Raw genomic sequence first — 13,387 nt, 5'->3', positions numbered from 1 at the left:
CCAGTGGTGTCTGGAGCATCCATCAAGAGAATGTGAGTCAAAGGTACCCAGCATTCGTCCACCCTACGAGGCCAGTGGAAATCTGAGGCTGGTCCATTTGGGTGCATAAATGAAACTTTGACATCGTCATTCTCTTGAGATTGCTCAATGATATTTGCCAACCACCAATGGCCATCATACAAGCAGGCCACATAATGACCAGGGATACAGTCTACCAGTTTTAGAGGCTCAGGTGTAGGGGTACCACACTCAAATCCGACCTCCTCTTCACCTGACAAACGTTTGACGAGAATGGTACCATTCCTAGTTACACTGAAACAGTGGTTATCCCTGGTACCCAGAACTTTCTTAGCCCCCTCAAATCTCTTCAGCTGCTGCTTTGAGTGCTTCTGAACATCCTCACTCTCAACAAAAATTGTCTCAACCCCCTTGATATTTGCGTGAGCCCACTCAAATAAGTCATGGGGAGTAAGAATATGACCCGAAGCAATTGCTTTCATACTGTGCCTGGCTGCCTCCCGCTTGATTGTGCCCCCTATTCCATCGCAAGGACTCTTTCCATGATGAGAAGTGGCAAAAAAATGCCATTCTGCTTCCATGCCAAAGTCTTCCTTGTGATGGAGAAGGTTGCAAAAGTTCTTGAAATTTTTATAGTGGGAGGCTGCCCCATCGCTGTAGTAATAAGTAATATGCTTTGCTTAAAGTTGTCGGGATACCTGTTTTGATCAGGGGCACAACCTGAGTGAGGAAATAATGAACTGCAATTGTGTTGTGTTGCAAGTGATTGCTGATTACACATATGCTTCGACAATGCAGGGAATCATTCATCTTGTAGTACACAGTAAAGGGATGCAGGGTTGCTTGGGAATTATCCCAGTGGTAACCCTGTGCTACAAACGGGTAATTCTCAGCAAAGTCAAGCAGAATGATGCATTCATCTTCCCCCACGTTAGTTTTTAGCTTTTCCAGAAAAGCCCCCTGATTCTTAGCAATAAAGTGATGGGTGGTTAGTTTATCAACCATGGAAGCCAACTTCTCAGTGTAGGCCTGACAATCAAGAACATGCTCTACAATAGTTGTTCTGTCAATGGTAACCCATTGCTTGAATCTAATTTCCTCAAGCCCTGCAACAGCCAACCATTCCTCTAGAAAAGAGACAAGTGCCTCATTTCCCGGACATAGCTCACATCGGTGAAGCATGCAAGTTTTTGACTGCACTGAACAGACCATCTTTGACATAAACTCATGATAATCAATTTTATCACTTGGCAAGCTTGCTAACATTAATGTGACATTTTGCTGTATAGTACAAACACATACTGAGTGGTTCCCCTTTGCACCAACAGTAACACATTGCTTGGGTCTCAATTCACAAAATTTGGACAAGCCTATCTTATCATCAGGGTACTGCTTTTTAAATTGAATGTACGTACAATTCATTTAAGTTCAACAAAATAAGTATTTTCTGCACCCGCTGCTTCTCCCCATTCAAATCTTTCACATTTACAAAATCTTTTGCCCCTGGTAGCATTCTAGTAAATTGATCATTTTCATAGAAAGCCAAGACCTTGTTAATTGTTTCTAAAGCTATTTGCTGACTGCCAGTTTTACTGACTAAGTCAGGAAGAATTCCATTCTGTTTCCGCATTTTTACAGCATTTCTTGCAACATAGTTTGTAACACCAAACCTGCTCACAATCTGTTTCCTACTCCAGGAAACAGGGGCACATGTAAGCAGTTGTATCTTTACTCTTGTTGATGCAGCATCCACTTTCATCTTTAGCTCATCCAAGAAGATGTCATAGTCCCTGCATACACACGGCCTTTGCCATTTAAAAATGAAGCAACATTTTCAACACCGTCACAGACTATCAAATGTGGGAAAGTGCCTGAAAAGAAGGACATTCCGAGGGAGGCATGGGTATGGTTTAACAGTTTTGCAAACCTGTGTATTGTGTACATTTATGTACGTATTACTGTACATTAGAATATATGCAAAAAGTGTGATATACCCTGAAAAGAGGGCTTTAATTCTATGTGTAGGGGTGTTTGTTTTATATCAGTGTGTAATTTTTCTAGCAGCACATATCAAGGGCTTTTAGATGATACAAAGTTTTTGAAAATCAGAAGATACCCACATGGTGAAAAAGGGTCCAAAAGTGCCCCACCCGGCAACCAAGGCTGAAAAGGGTTAACACTGCTCTGAAATAAATAACAGCATCAGTCTGGAGTTCACTTCCTTTGGAAGCCCCTGGCATGTGCTTTCCAGCAAACTAAAAGCAAAAGCACTATCTTCAATGGTATGTGAGAAAATTGAGCCTATATTCAGCTGATTTTGCTTCAGTACCGTTCAAATTTCAATTATCACCCTGATCCTGTGTGGCCACTGGAGGGTTAATGTTTGTAAAAATCATTTTTTCTGAGAGTTTAAGACAGAGTTAATACATTCTGAAAAATCAAATTGATATCTTATTTAGTTTTTGAGTTAGAGCAGGGGTGGGCAATCATGTGCCATAAAGGGCCGAGACACTGCAGGTTTTCCGTGCAACCAGTCACCTCAGCAGGTGATTTCATTAATGATCAGGTGTCTCAGCAGGTGATTTCATTGACAACCAGGTGTTTATGTTCAGAGGAGAAGCTCATCAGCAACCCACCTGCTGAGGTGAATGGTTGCATGGAAAACCTGCAGTGTCTCCGCCCTCGATGCCCACCCCTGAGTTAGAGCCTCTTAAAATGCTTACAAACCAATAACAAAGGGTTAACGTTGCCATGCCCCCTTTTTCAACAGCACACTTTTCCACTTTCCATCTGTCCATTTCAAATGAGCTCGGGCCTAGAGAAGGTGGCGGTGTTTCTTGATGTTGATGTATGGCTTTCACTGTGCATGGTAGAGTTTTAACTTACACTTGTAGATGCAGCAACGAACTGTTTTAACTGACATTGTTTTTCTGAAGTTTTCCTGAGCCCACACAGTAAGATCCTTTACACAATGATGTCATTTTTTTAATGCAGTGTGACCTGAGGGATCAAAGGTCACGGGCATTCAATGTTGGTTTTCGGCCTTGCCGCTTACACATAGAAAGTTGTCCAGATTCTCTGAATTTTCTGATTATATTATGAACTGTAGATGATGGAATCCCTAAATTCTTTGCAATTGAACGTTGAGAAACATTGTTCTTAAACTGTTGGACTATTTTTCTCATGCAGTTGTTCACAAAGTGGTGATTCTTGCCCCATCTTTGCTTGTGAATGGCTGAGCCTTTTGGGCATGCTCCTTTTATAATCATGACACTCCCCTGATTCCAGTTAGGTGTTCTTTGAGCATTCATCAACTTTCCCAGTCTTTTGTTGCCCTGTCCCAACTTTTTTGAAATGTGTTGCAGGCATCCATTTCAAAATGAGCAAATATTTGCACAAAAACAAAAAAGTCTATCAGTTTGAACATTAAATATCTTGTCTTTGTGGTGTATTCAATTGAATATAGGTTGAAGAGGATTTACAAAATCACTGTATTTTGTTTTTATTTACCTTTTACACAACGTCCCAACTTGATTGAACTGGGGTTGCAGAACAATACCATGTCTCTTGGGTTTCGCAGAGGAGCCAAAGCTGTTCAAAACCTTCCAGTTTTTTTAAGTTGATTTTTAAATTCTTCACCCTTGTCTTTATAATAATAACTCTGGTTTTGCCTTCCTCTTTGCATAATTCACCTTGTTTCTTAACTTACTGAACATTTCATACCAGGTTGAATCTTTAGTTTTAACAAATGCTTTATTTTTCTCGTTTACCAAATGAAGGATTTCTGGCGCCATCCAAAGATCTGTATTATTTTAAATTTTCTTTGAAATCACCAGCTCCATCTAGCTTGAAATACGTCACTCCAATCACCCTGTTCAAGTTCAGGTTCCAACAAATCTACAGGGTAATTCTTCAGGTTTTTACATGTATGTTTGTGCACCAATTTCCTTTTATATTTCCTGGTACAACACACAATTAGATATGATCGATCTTCCACGGATGGTGCCAGTTAGCAACAATAAAGCCGTCTGTCACTGACACCGCTGAAAACTGAGACAGTTTGTGGAAATAAAACGACATGATGCCGTCGATATTTTTGATTTAAATCCTGTGAAAACGAGCCGGTGCTACCTTTCCGAGAGGACGGACTCCACGTCAAACCTGACCACAGAATCTTCCCACGGCCAGTCCTGGCTCGGGTTCGACCCCCCGCCAAACGAAGCCAGGTCCAAAGTCTCTGAAACCTCCTGAAACCTCGAAGAGAAGTTGTTGTAGTCGATGAATCCGTCTTGGTCTGCGTCAAACCTGTCGAACAAACCTTTAATTTCTCCTTCAGGTACGTTAAGGTCCCGACAAATAACCGTAAAGTCGTCGTACTCGATCCTTCCAGACTTGTTCACATCACAAGCCGAAAACAGTCTGTGAAGACTGACTTTGTCCATTTTTACGACTGAAACCACAGACAGAAAGATTCTTCAAAGCTGACCGGGTAGAAGTGAAGCTAAGTTCAGTAACTCATGAATCAGACATCAGATGAAGCCACAGAGACACGACGCTGAAGTTAGCTTCACAATCGTTAAGGTTAAAGAAAATCTGCAGTGCAGAGTAGAGGTGGGCGGATCGATCCTAATATCGATAATATCGATACCAATGCTGGTATTGATATTGAACAATCCTTGTGTAAAAAGATCAAGCTTTTTTTCTCTCCCACACGTACTGACTGCTGTGCACGCAGATTCATCAAAGTCTAGTCTCTGTCTGTAAGAGCTGCGCTGTGTCACACAACACATAGCAGCGCACCTTTGTATTGTGGTTTGTCAGCCCTCTACTTCAGGAGATTTTATTTTAAGTTGTGTTGAGTGATATTTTTTAAACAAAAATGTTGATTGTGATAATATTTTGTTGTCACGTACAATGTTTGGCGAAATTCTATCCTAGGTCTTTTGGATCCTTTGGATCTATGAAGCTTAAATATGAAAAAGTATTGGTATCGATATCGGTGATACTGGGCCTGTATTTACTTGGTATCGGATCAGTACCAAAATTCCGGTATCGCCCACCTCTAGTGTTGAGACCTCAGGGGATTTGTTTGTTATAAGCATCTTATCGTTGTGAAAGTCTGTTAGACATTTTAAATAAAGCCTTAATATCCTCTAAAATGCACTTGTAAAAATGATTATTTTTGTGAAAATACAAAAAAGGTGTCCCTTTTTTGTATTTTCACAGTTTTTTCATGTCATGTTCATTTTGTCTTCACAAGACACACACACACACCAAATACAATGCAGTATTTGATCATTTCATAAGTTTTCCAAAACTTTTTTCTTTTTAATTTGTCAGATCAATACAGCTTATTGTTTCGTGTCCCCCATTATCCATGCCAATTTTTTTTAATGCACAGAATGTTGGACATGAAAATGGAGAATTAAAGAAAAAAAAGTAATTTAAGTTTAAATTTAATTTTAGCCTTTCTGAATAATTTAATCCAGGTTCAGTTCAGTGCTGTCCAGAAGACATGAAAGAGACAAAGAAATGTCCCTTTCGTGTATTTTCACAAGTATAATACAGCATTTACAAATCTGAAATCATATTTTAAGTAATCTTTATCCTTCTCTGGGAAAATATAGTCCAAATTTGACAAGAATGAATACATGAGTGAAAGATCCTTTTTTTTTTTTTTTTTTTTTGCATTTTTCATGAAAAGAATAAAGTTTTTACAAATCATGAAGTACATTTCAGACAATGTAAAGGCTTTATTTAAAATGCATATCACACTTTCATGACTGTAAAACGTGTGTGTGTGTGTGTGTGTGTGTGTGTGTGTGTGTGTGGTGTGTGTGTGTGTGTGTGTGTGTGTGTGTGTGTGTGTGTGTGTGTGTGTGTGTGGGAGAGAGTATCCGCTGTGTGTTAACTGTCGAATCGAAAGCTAACTTCGGCGTCTCGCGAAGCTGGCTCAATTAAGCCGATTGAAGCTTCGCTGATTGGTTCAGACGCCACTGGAGGCGGGTCGCATCCGAAAAAAAGAAAATCAGTTAGGACTTTTCTTTTTCACTCGTTATTATCAGGCCCGTGTGTGTAGTGGACTCAAAGTGCTCAGGTATTTTTTTTATTTATTTATTTTTTTTAATAAAGACGTAAGTTCAAAGCTCTATTTGCTTTAGGTGTGTGACCCAGCTGTTATCACTCAGTGTTTCACTCCACCCAAACCACTCAGTCACTGATTCTATATGTGTAAATCAGGCTGTATTTATTTAAGTTTCTAAGCTTCATACCAGGCATTGCACCTTTCAGGTTTTTCTTATTTTGTAAAAGGTTGTAACTTACTTTTTCCAGTAAATCCGAGCAGAGTAGTGCATGTGTGGATATTGTTTTCAGTTCTGTGTCCTTCTGTCTGTGTGTGAGCAAAATGGACATGAGCATGGACTTGTGCTGCAAGTCGCCACATCCACCGCACCACCCCTTGTGTCCTGAATGACAACCACCCAGGCACACAAGATTGCTAGATAAATACTTTATTAATCCCGAGGGAAAATGTGTAGCATCCGTCGATGTCATTCATACATAAAAAAGTTACACAACAATTTAAAAAAATAAGTTAATGAATAAAAACAGCACAGAGACAAGTTAATAAATAAGTAGTACAACACTCTTGGAGAGTGTTCTCCGCTCCAGCACCTTCTCCACAGAGTCCAGACACAGTCCCACCACAGAGCCTGCTTTTTTAATGAGCCAGTTCAGCCTCAGAATGTCCTTCATCCTTGCACCCCCCAACACACAACGGCGTAGAAAAGAACACTGGACACGATGGACTGATAGAACATGTGCAATAACTTGACATATTAGCTGCCCAGCTCAGTCTGTTGTCCAGCTGCAGCCCAAGGTACTTATAGGTGGAAACCACCTCCACCTCAGATCCGTCGGTTACGATGGGCTGCAGAGACGATGGCGCCCGCCTGAAATCAAGCACCACTTCCTTTGTTTTAGTGGTGTTGAGCAGGAGCTTGTTTTGCTGGCACCATCCCACAAAGTCCTTCACCACGCTCCTATACTCCCCCTCTTCACCCCCCCTAACCAACTCATCTCCACCTCTCAAAATTAACCATCTATCAACACAGAGACACCTGTGTGCTGGAGTAACGATGCAATGCAAATGATACTTAGAACTCGACCTCAGGGGTAAACTGGGCCCTGGGCTAACCCTACCCCTACTCTTAACCCCAACCATTCCTAACCTGGACCAAGGTCTCCTGGGGGTCGAGTTCTCTTGTTACCATTTCTGTAACACGGGGTTTCTTTCATTCATTCATTTTCTGCCACTTATCCAGGTCCTGGTTGCTGTGGCAGCAGCTTAAGTTATGCTACTGTAATTACTGGTGCATATATTTTAAACCTTTTTAAACCCGAATACTGAGGCGCACATTATACACAAGAACTAAATGCTGCCTCAGTACAAAAGGAAGAGACAATATTAATATAAACAAGTGATATATTTTCCAGTTATTATTATTATTATTATTATTATTAGCATTATTATATTCCGTTCAAAAAAGTGTGGACAGACATCAGATTTAAAGGGCCCATCTGTACTTTTAAGGTACTCTCTTTAAATATAATGCTCGTGTGTGGCATATCTAAATGAAAATACAGTAAGGTATATCTTATATATTATACGAGGTCTGTCCATAAAGTATCGTACCTTTTTATTTTTTTTTAACTATATGGATTTGATTCATATGTTTTCACGTCAGACAAGCTTGAACCCTCGTGCGCATGCGTGAGTTTTTCCACGCCTGTCGGTGACGTCATTCGCCTATGAGCACGCCTTGTGGAAGGAGTGGTCCCGCCCCATCGTCAGATTTTCATTGTCTGGAAATGGCAGAATGATTTGGGGGTTTTTCCATCAGAATTTTTTCAGAAGCTGTTAGAGACTGGCACCTGGAAACCATTCGAAAAATGTATCTGGCTTTCAGTGAAAATTTTACGGGCTTCACAGAGAATAAGGTCTGTTAGTACAGCTTTAAGGACCCCTTTAAGGATGCTCGGCGCACCGCGCTCCGACGACGTGGCACAAGCCACCGGACCATTTCTAAACGGATGGCTCTGTGGATACGAGACTGTCGTGTGCTCTTTCTCTGGTTATCACAAGAGCTGGACATCAGCCATTTTCCGGCAGATTTCACTTTTAACAAGAGATTTTGTCGTGGAAAGCCGCGCGGAGGCTTTGTGCATCACGACCGATTCGCTGTTCGAGCGAGACAAAGGAACACCTCCGTTTCGGCGTGCCAGAGGACAAGTTCGGACATGTCTATCTCGGCTTTCAATGCTTACCAGTCGAGTGAGTTATAAGAGAAATTGTGGAGAGCTGGGCATGTCCGAACTTGTCCTCTGGCACGCCGAAACGGAGGCGTTCTTTGTCTCGCTCGAACAGCGAATCGGTCGTGATGCACAAAGCCTCCACGCGGCTTTCCATGACAAAATCTCTTGTTAAAAGTGAAATCTGCCAGAAAATGGTTGATGTCCAGCTCTTGTGATAACCAGAGAAAGAGCACACGACGGTCTCGTATCCACAGAGCCATCCGTTTAGAAATGGTCCGGTGGCTTGTGCCACGTCGTCGCAGCTCGGAGCGCGGTGCGCCGAGCATCCTTAAAGGGGTCCTTAAAGCTGTACTAACAGACCTTATTCTCTGTGAAGCCTGTAAAATTTTCACCGAAAGCCAGATAAATTTTTCGAATGGTTTCCAGGTGCCAGTCTCTAACAGCTTCTGAAAAAATTCTGATGGAAAAAAAGCCCAAATCATTCCGCCATTTCCAGACAATGAAAATCCGACGACAGGGCGGGACCACTCCTTCCACAAGGCGTGCTCACAGGTGAATGACGTCACCGACAGGCATGGAAAAACTCACGCATGCGCACAAGGGTTCAAGCTTGTCTGACGTGAAAACATATGAATCAAATCCATATAGTTAAAAAAAAAATAAAAAGGTACGATACTTTATGGACAGACCTCGTATTCCAATTCTAAGGTGGAACTATGCCAGTATACAAAGGTATATCTAAATATCTAAAAAGGAAGAGTAAAATAGGAGAATAGAAAAGAGTAGAGTAGAGTAGAGTAGAGCCACTTAGGTGCCTGGTCTTGAGAACCAGGGATGGTAGGTTAAAAAGCTTTTTTATCCCATGAGAACTCTCCTTACCCACCCAAGCAGCTCAAGAAAAAGGTATATATAATATAATAAGTAATAAGACATAAGAAGGATAAGACATCACAGGAGAAGATTGTAGTAAAGGTAATTAGTATGTAGACTTGTAGTGAAATCAAATATAGTTTGTAGGCTAAGCTGTAGAAGCAGAAGCTGTGAGTGTGTGAGTGTACTGGTATCATTATATATCAAATGGAAACCTAAGAACTTAGGTACTATATGTTGATGTCTTTAGAGGAACACATAAACTGATGAATCATTAAAAATCTACACCATGTAAAATACAATTGTAAATGGTAAAAATAAGCTAGTTATGGTAGAAGAGCTAAATTAGCCGTGAATAAGCAAACCATACCCAGCAAGTTAACACAATAAACAAAAAACGGTAACTAGTGTATAAAGTATAATAGCGTAGTTAAACCTACAGTAACGGTATTAACAAATACATACAAAATAAATGTGGGCAAAAGTATGAATTAATGTGGGTTATCAAACACAAAAGAACCAGCTATTTTGTAAGCTACGATGAACATTGCTAAGGCCGGCTAGATAAGCTAACGTTAGCTGTTAGGTATATAACTAATTGTACCCCACTCCTCCAATATTTACTTAAATAATATTAGAAAGGGAGGAACAAGAAAAAGTAAAGCGTGTAGAAATGTATATGGAGACATAAGTACATATATTTGCAGAAAAGAGAAAAAAACGGCGTCCATTTTAATATTCAGAACAATCTCATCTTTCTGGTCATGAGACATATATTTATCTAGAATACTGTGTAAACATATGACCTATTAATAGAAATTTGATGAAAAGTTGATCAGTACACAGGAGAGTGTCATTAGGGTTCTAAGGGTTAAAATTACCTCAACATACATCCATGACTTTGTAAATACACTTTAACATCATTGTTTTTTAAAAAAAAGCCATCCATCAATGTTTGATTTACTGGACTTCTGTAGATAAACACTGAGTTAAGGAGCTGCTGTCCTAGTATACTTGCACATGTGTACCAAATAAAATTTTTCTAGTGCAGAAATTGAGGCATTGCATTGGACTACATTGTATTTGGTGATTGTGATGTGTCCATGTAGGGAAAAACACAAATCTAATGCTGGCTTTTCACAGAGTTCATACCATTAGATAAGACAAGATCAACTTTATTTATCCCAAAGGAAATTATTTTGCCAGAGTACAGAAACAGTGAACAATGTTTTTTGTTTGTTTTTTTACAATAAGTACAAAACATTTACTCTGAATAACTGTTCATTATGACACCTCCACCACGGACTCCAGGTCAGACCCAGCTCTCCTGATGTGCTTTTTGAGGCTGTGCTGCAGGTTACAAGTGCCGTGAAACATAACTGCCATACAACTTGATTTACATACAAGGATTTGCAACTTCGCATGTTATTTTGTATTGTATTGTGTCATATTGTCACCGGACCATATCAATATGAATTCAGACTTGTTGATCTGTTGAGCGTACAGTGAGTGCAATCCACCTTTGATTCAAGGAAAATATATTAAAAAATATTGCTCTTTGTTTCCACCTTGTGACATCAGCTGATTCTCATTAAAATTTTATTAGCATTACAGAACATTTAATTGCCCTTGTTGTAAATTGCATAATGATCTTGGAGAGCCGTTGTCCAGCTGCAGTGATACTACATCAGCTGTAGTTTGATGCCATCATCTGACACAGTAGCACCATTGCGACTGGCTGTAGCTTGAACCTTGTTTTACAAAGATGAGAGTTTTGCAGTTGGTACGGCTGAGTTTCGTACAAGTTTCAAGTGCGTTACAGAGAGCATTACAGCAGCTAACTTAATTACAGCTTGGTTTCATCAAAGTTTTAAGTAACTAAAGGTTTTTTTTATTTATTTTTTGAAAGTTTCACCATGTACATCAGAAGCCTAGATGTGTATCTGTATGCATCGAAAGTGTTGAACTTTTAGAAACATTTACTTGTCTTGGCAGTGACATTCATATCTCTAGTTCCTTGGCCTTTGAGATCAGGAGATGCCTGGCAAGAGCTTATGGAGTCATGAAGTTGTGGGACACAGGTCCCAATTCCTTTGGAGGAAAATGAAGCTCCAAGCCATTAAGTTCTCAGTGGTTCCTGGCTTACTGTGTGGTTACAAGATTTGGACACTACCTAGTAACCTGAGATGACGACTAGATGGCTTTGGTGCTAGATCTCTTTGGAACATCTTTGGGTTTCGCTGGAACGACCTTGTGTCAAATGAGCTGTTACTTATAGAGACTCAGATGAGGAGTATCATTTGCACTGTGAGGAAGGGTCAAGAGGTCGAGAGGTTGTGATGAACTGTTTTCCTGCCTGGGTGGTTGCCGTTCATTAACCGGGGTGTGGTGAATGCGAAGCATACTCCCAGACTTGACTTGACCATATAAAACTAGCATGAAAACCCTGTTTATTAAAATATTTGATTCAGTAACGTATCATCAGACAAATCAGCCATTAAAAACAATCATAGAGCTCCGTCAATATGGGACCAGAAGCTTAGACGCAGGAGTCAGTTATATGTCCAACACCTATGCACAATTGCCTCTTCAGTAAAGTGTATATACCTTTCACCAGTCATTCCTTTGTAGTTGGCTACAGTTTCAGATTTGAGGAAAGATGCATTGTTGAATATTGTATTCTGCAAACTGTTGGTTGTTCAACCTGTTTGTATTCTTTGAAAAAGCTGACAAAATCAAAACAGTTTCATATTTATTTAACCCGGAGCCTGTAGAAAATGCAACAGCATTCTTTGTGTTTATAGGGTTTGAGAGTTTGGCCTGCAGTTGAAAATCACGAGACAATCAAATAAAAAAGTATCCATTTGAGATTTATTTGAAAAATTAAAATAAAGTGCTTCATATATATATATATATATATATATATATATATATATATATATATATATATATATACATACTGTACATTACAATACAAAAACGAAAACAAAAACAGTGACTTATAATACAAAAAGTACAGTTTGCAACATTTTTTTATACTGGCAGCTGAATTTTTTTTTGTAAATTCAGCTTCTGACTTTGAATAGATTTTGACAAGAATGTGAACAACATGCACAGTCACAAATATAAGGCCTGACTGATGATTCTTCACGAGGGAACAACACTCCGCCTCAGTGCTGACTGTGCCTTTTAAAGTCCCATGAGTCATCAATTTTTTTTATTTTACTTGTTTTAAGAGAAAAGCATGTTCATTATCTGCACTGAACAAAGTGACAGCCTCTTTATGTTTGCACTGTACTATAAATTTAATATTGTTCCAATGACAGCCGCTTCAGCAAAAGCTGCACTTTGTTTTTAATAACAGTCAAACCATTAATCTTTCATACCTTCCATACAACATGACTGATTACAGCTGGCCAGTCTCTGACACTCACGAAGCCCATTTTTTATTTTATTTTTTTATTGCCATTTACACTGTTATATAATTCTATATCTGTGTTTCGGTATTTTATAAGCGGCCAGTGATTTCTTACAGTATGTGCTACACTTTAAGAAAAACATTTAGTCCCTGACTGAGACTGAAGTATAGAAACCTGGTTCTGCCAAAGGGGACAAACAAACAAAATATTTGAATTATGGAATGATGTGAAAAAATACACAGGAAGTTGACATTAGAAAAGTCTAAATTTTGAGTTTACAAGTCAGTACAAGTATGAGACACTACATCAAATTTTCAACTTTCTTTTGCATAGTTATGAGATCCTAAGTTAGGATTTTGACTTTTAAGTGATGATTTGTGTGATACAAATCCCAAAAGTCTGAGTTTTTAAATCCGAATTACTACAGCAAATATAATGTTGAAATTTTGAATGAGCATCACATGAGCTTTCTTTTGACTGGCTGTGGACCCGATATGGATTGGCATGTTGATATGGCACAAGTTTTACACCGTATGCACTTCCTGACACAACTCCAAATGAACATGGAGAAAGGGCACAGGTGGTCTTGAACAGGGAACCTTGCATTTTAAACACAAGTGCACAAATGTTTTGAATAAGCATCTCATAATTATGACTTAGAAAACCACAACTTTTCACTTAGTGTCTACTAATTATGATAAATGTCAAAATGTTGACTTTCTACATCATAATTATGAGCTTTAAAGTCAAAATTTCAATATTCT

At 39.3% G+C, this 13,387-nt stretch overlaps 1 protein-coding gene and 1 long non-coding RNA gene across 2 annotated transcripts in view; one reads left to right on the top strand and one right to left on the bottom strand.

Annotated features, from left to right (window-relative positions):
• Positions 1 to 4,494, bottom strand: part of zgc:162879 (ras and EF-hand domain-containing protein) — a 42,284-nt gene extending 37,790 nt beyond the window's left edge. The window contains exon 1 of the mRNA XM_034176531.1: positions 4,150 to 4,494. Within this exon, the coding sequence (XP_034032422.1) occupies positions 4,150 to 4,460 (311 nt within the window). The 5' untranslated portion in view covers positions 4,461 to 4,494. The remainder of the gene's footprint in view (positions 1 to 4,149) is intronic.
• LOC117515807 lies at positions 3,437 to 12,236 on the top strand. The gene is made up of 3 exons (XR_004562227.1): positions 3,437 to 3,589; positions 7,134 to 7,143; positions 12,224 to 12,236. It is a non-coding gene; the product is annotated as an uncharacterized LOC117515807 (long non-coding RNA).
• The last annotated feature ends 1,151 nt before the right edge of the window (positions 12,237 to 13,387 follow it).

Source organism: Thalassophryne amazonica, chromosome 8 (genome assembly GCF_902500255.1).
Source record: "Thalassophryne amazonica chromosome 8, fThaAma1.1, whole genome shotgun sequence".
Lineage (NCBI taxonomy): Eukaryota > Metazoa > Chordata > Actinopteri > Batrachoidiformes > Batrachoididae > Thalassophryne > Thalassophryne amazonica.
Note: the sequence above shows the minus strand (reverse complement) of the source record. Positions and strands in the feature narration are given on the sequence as shown.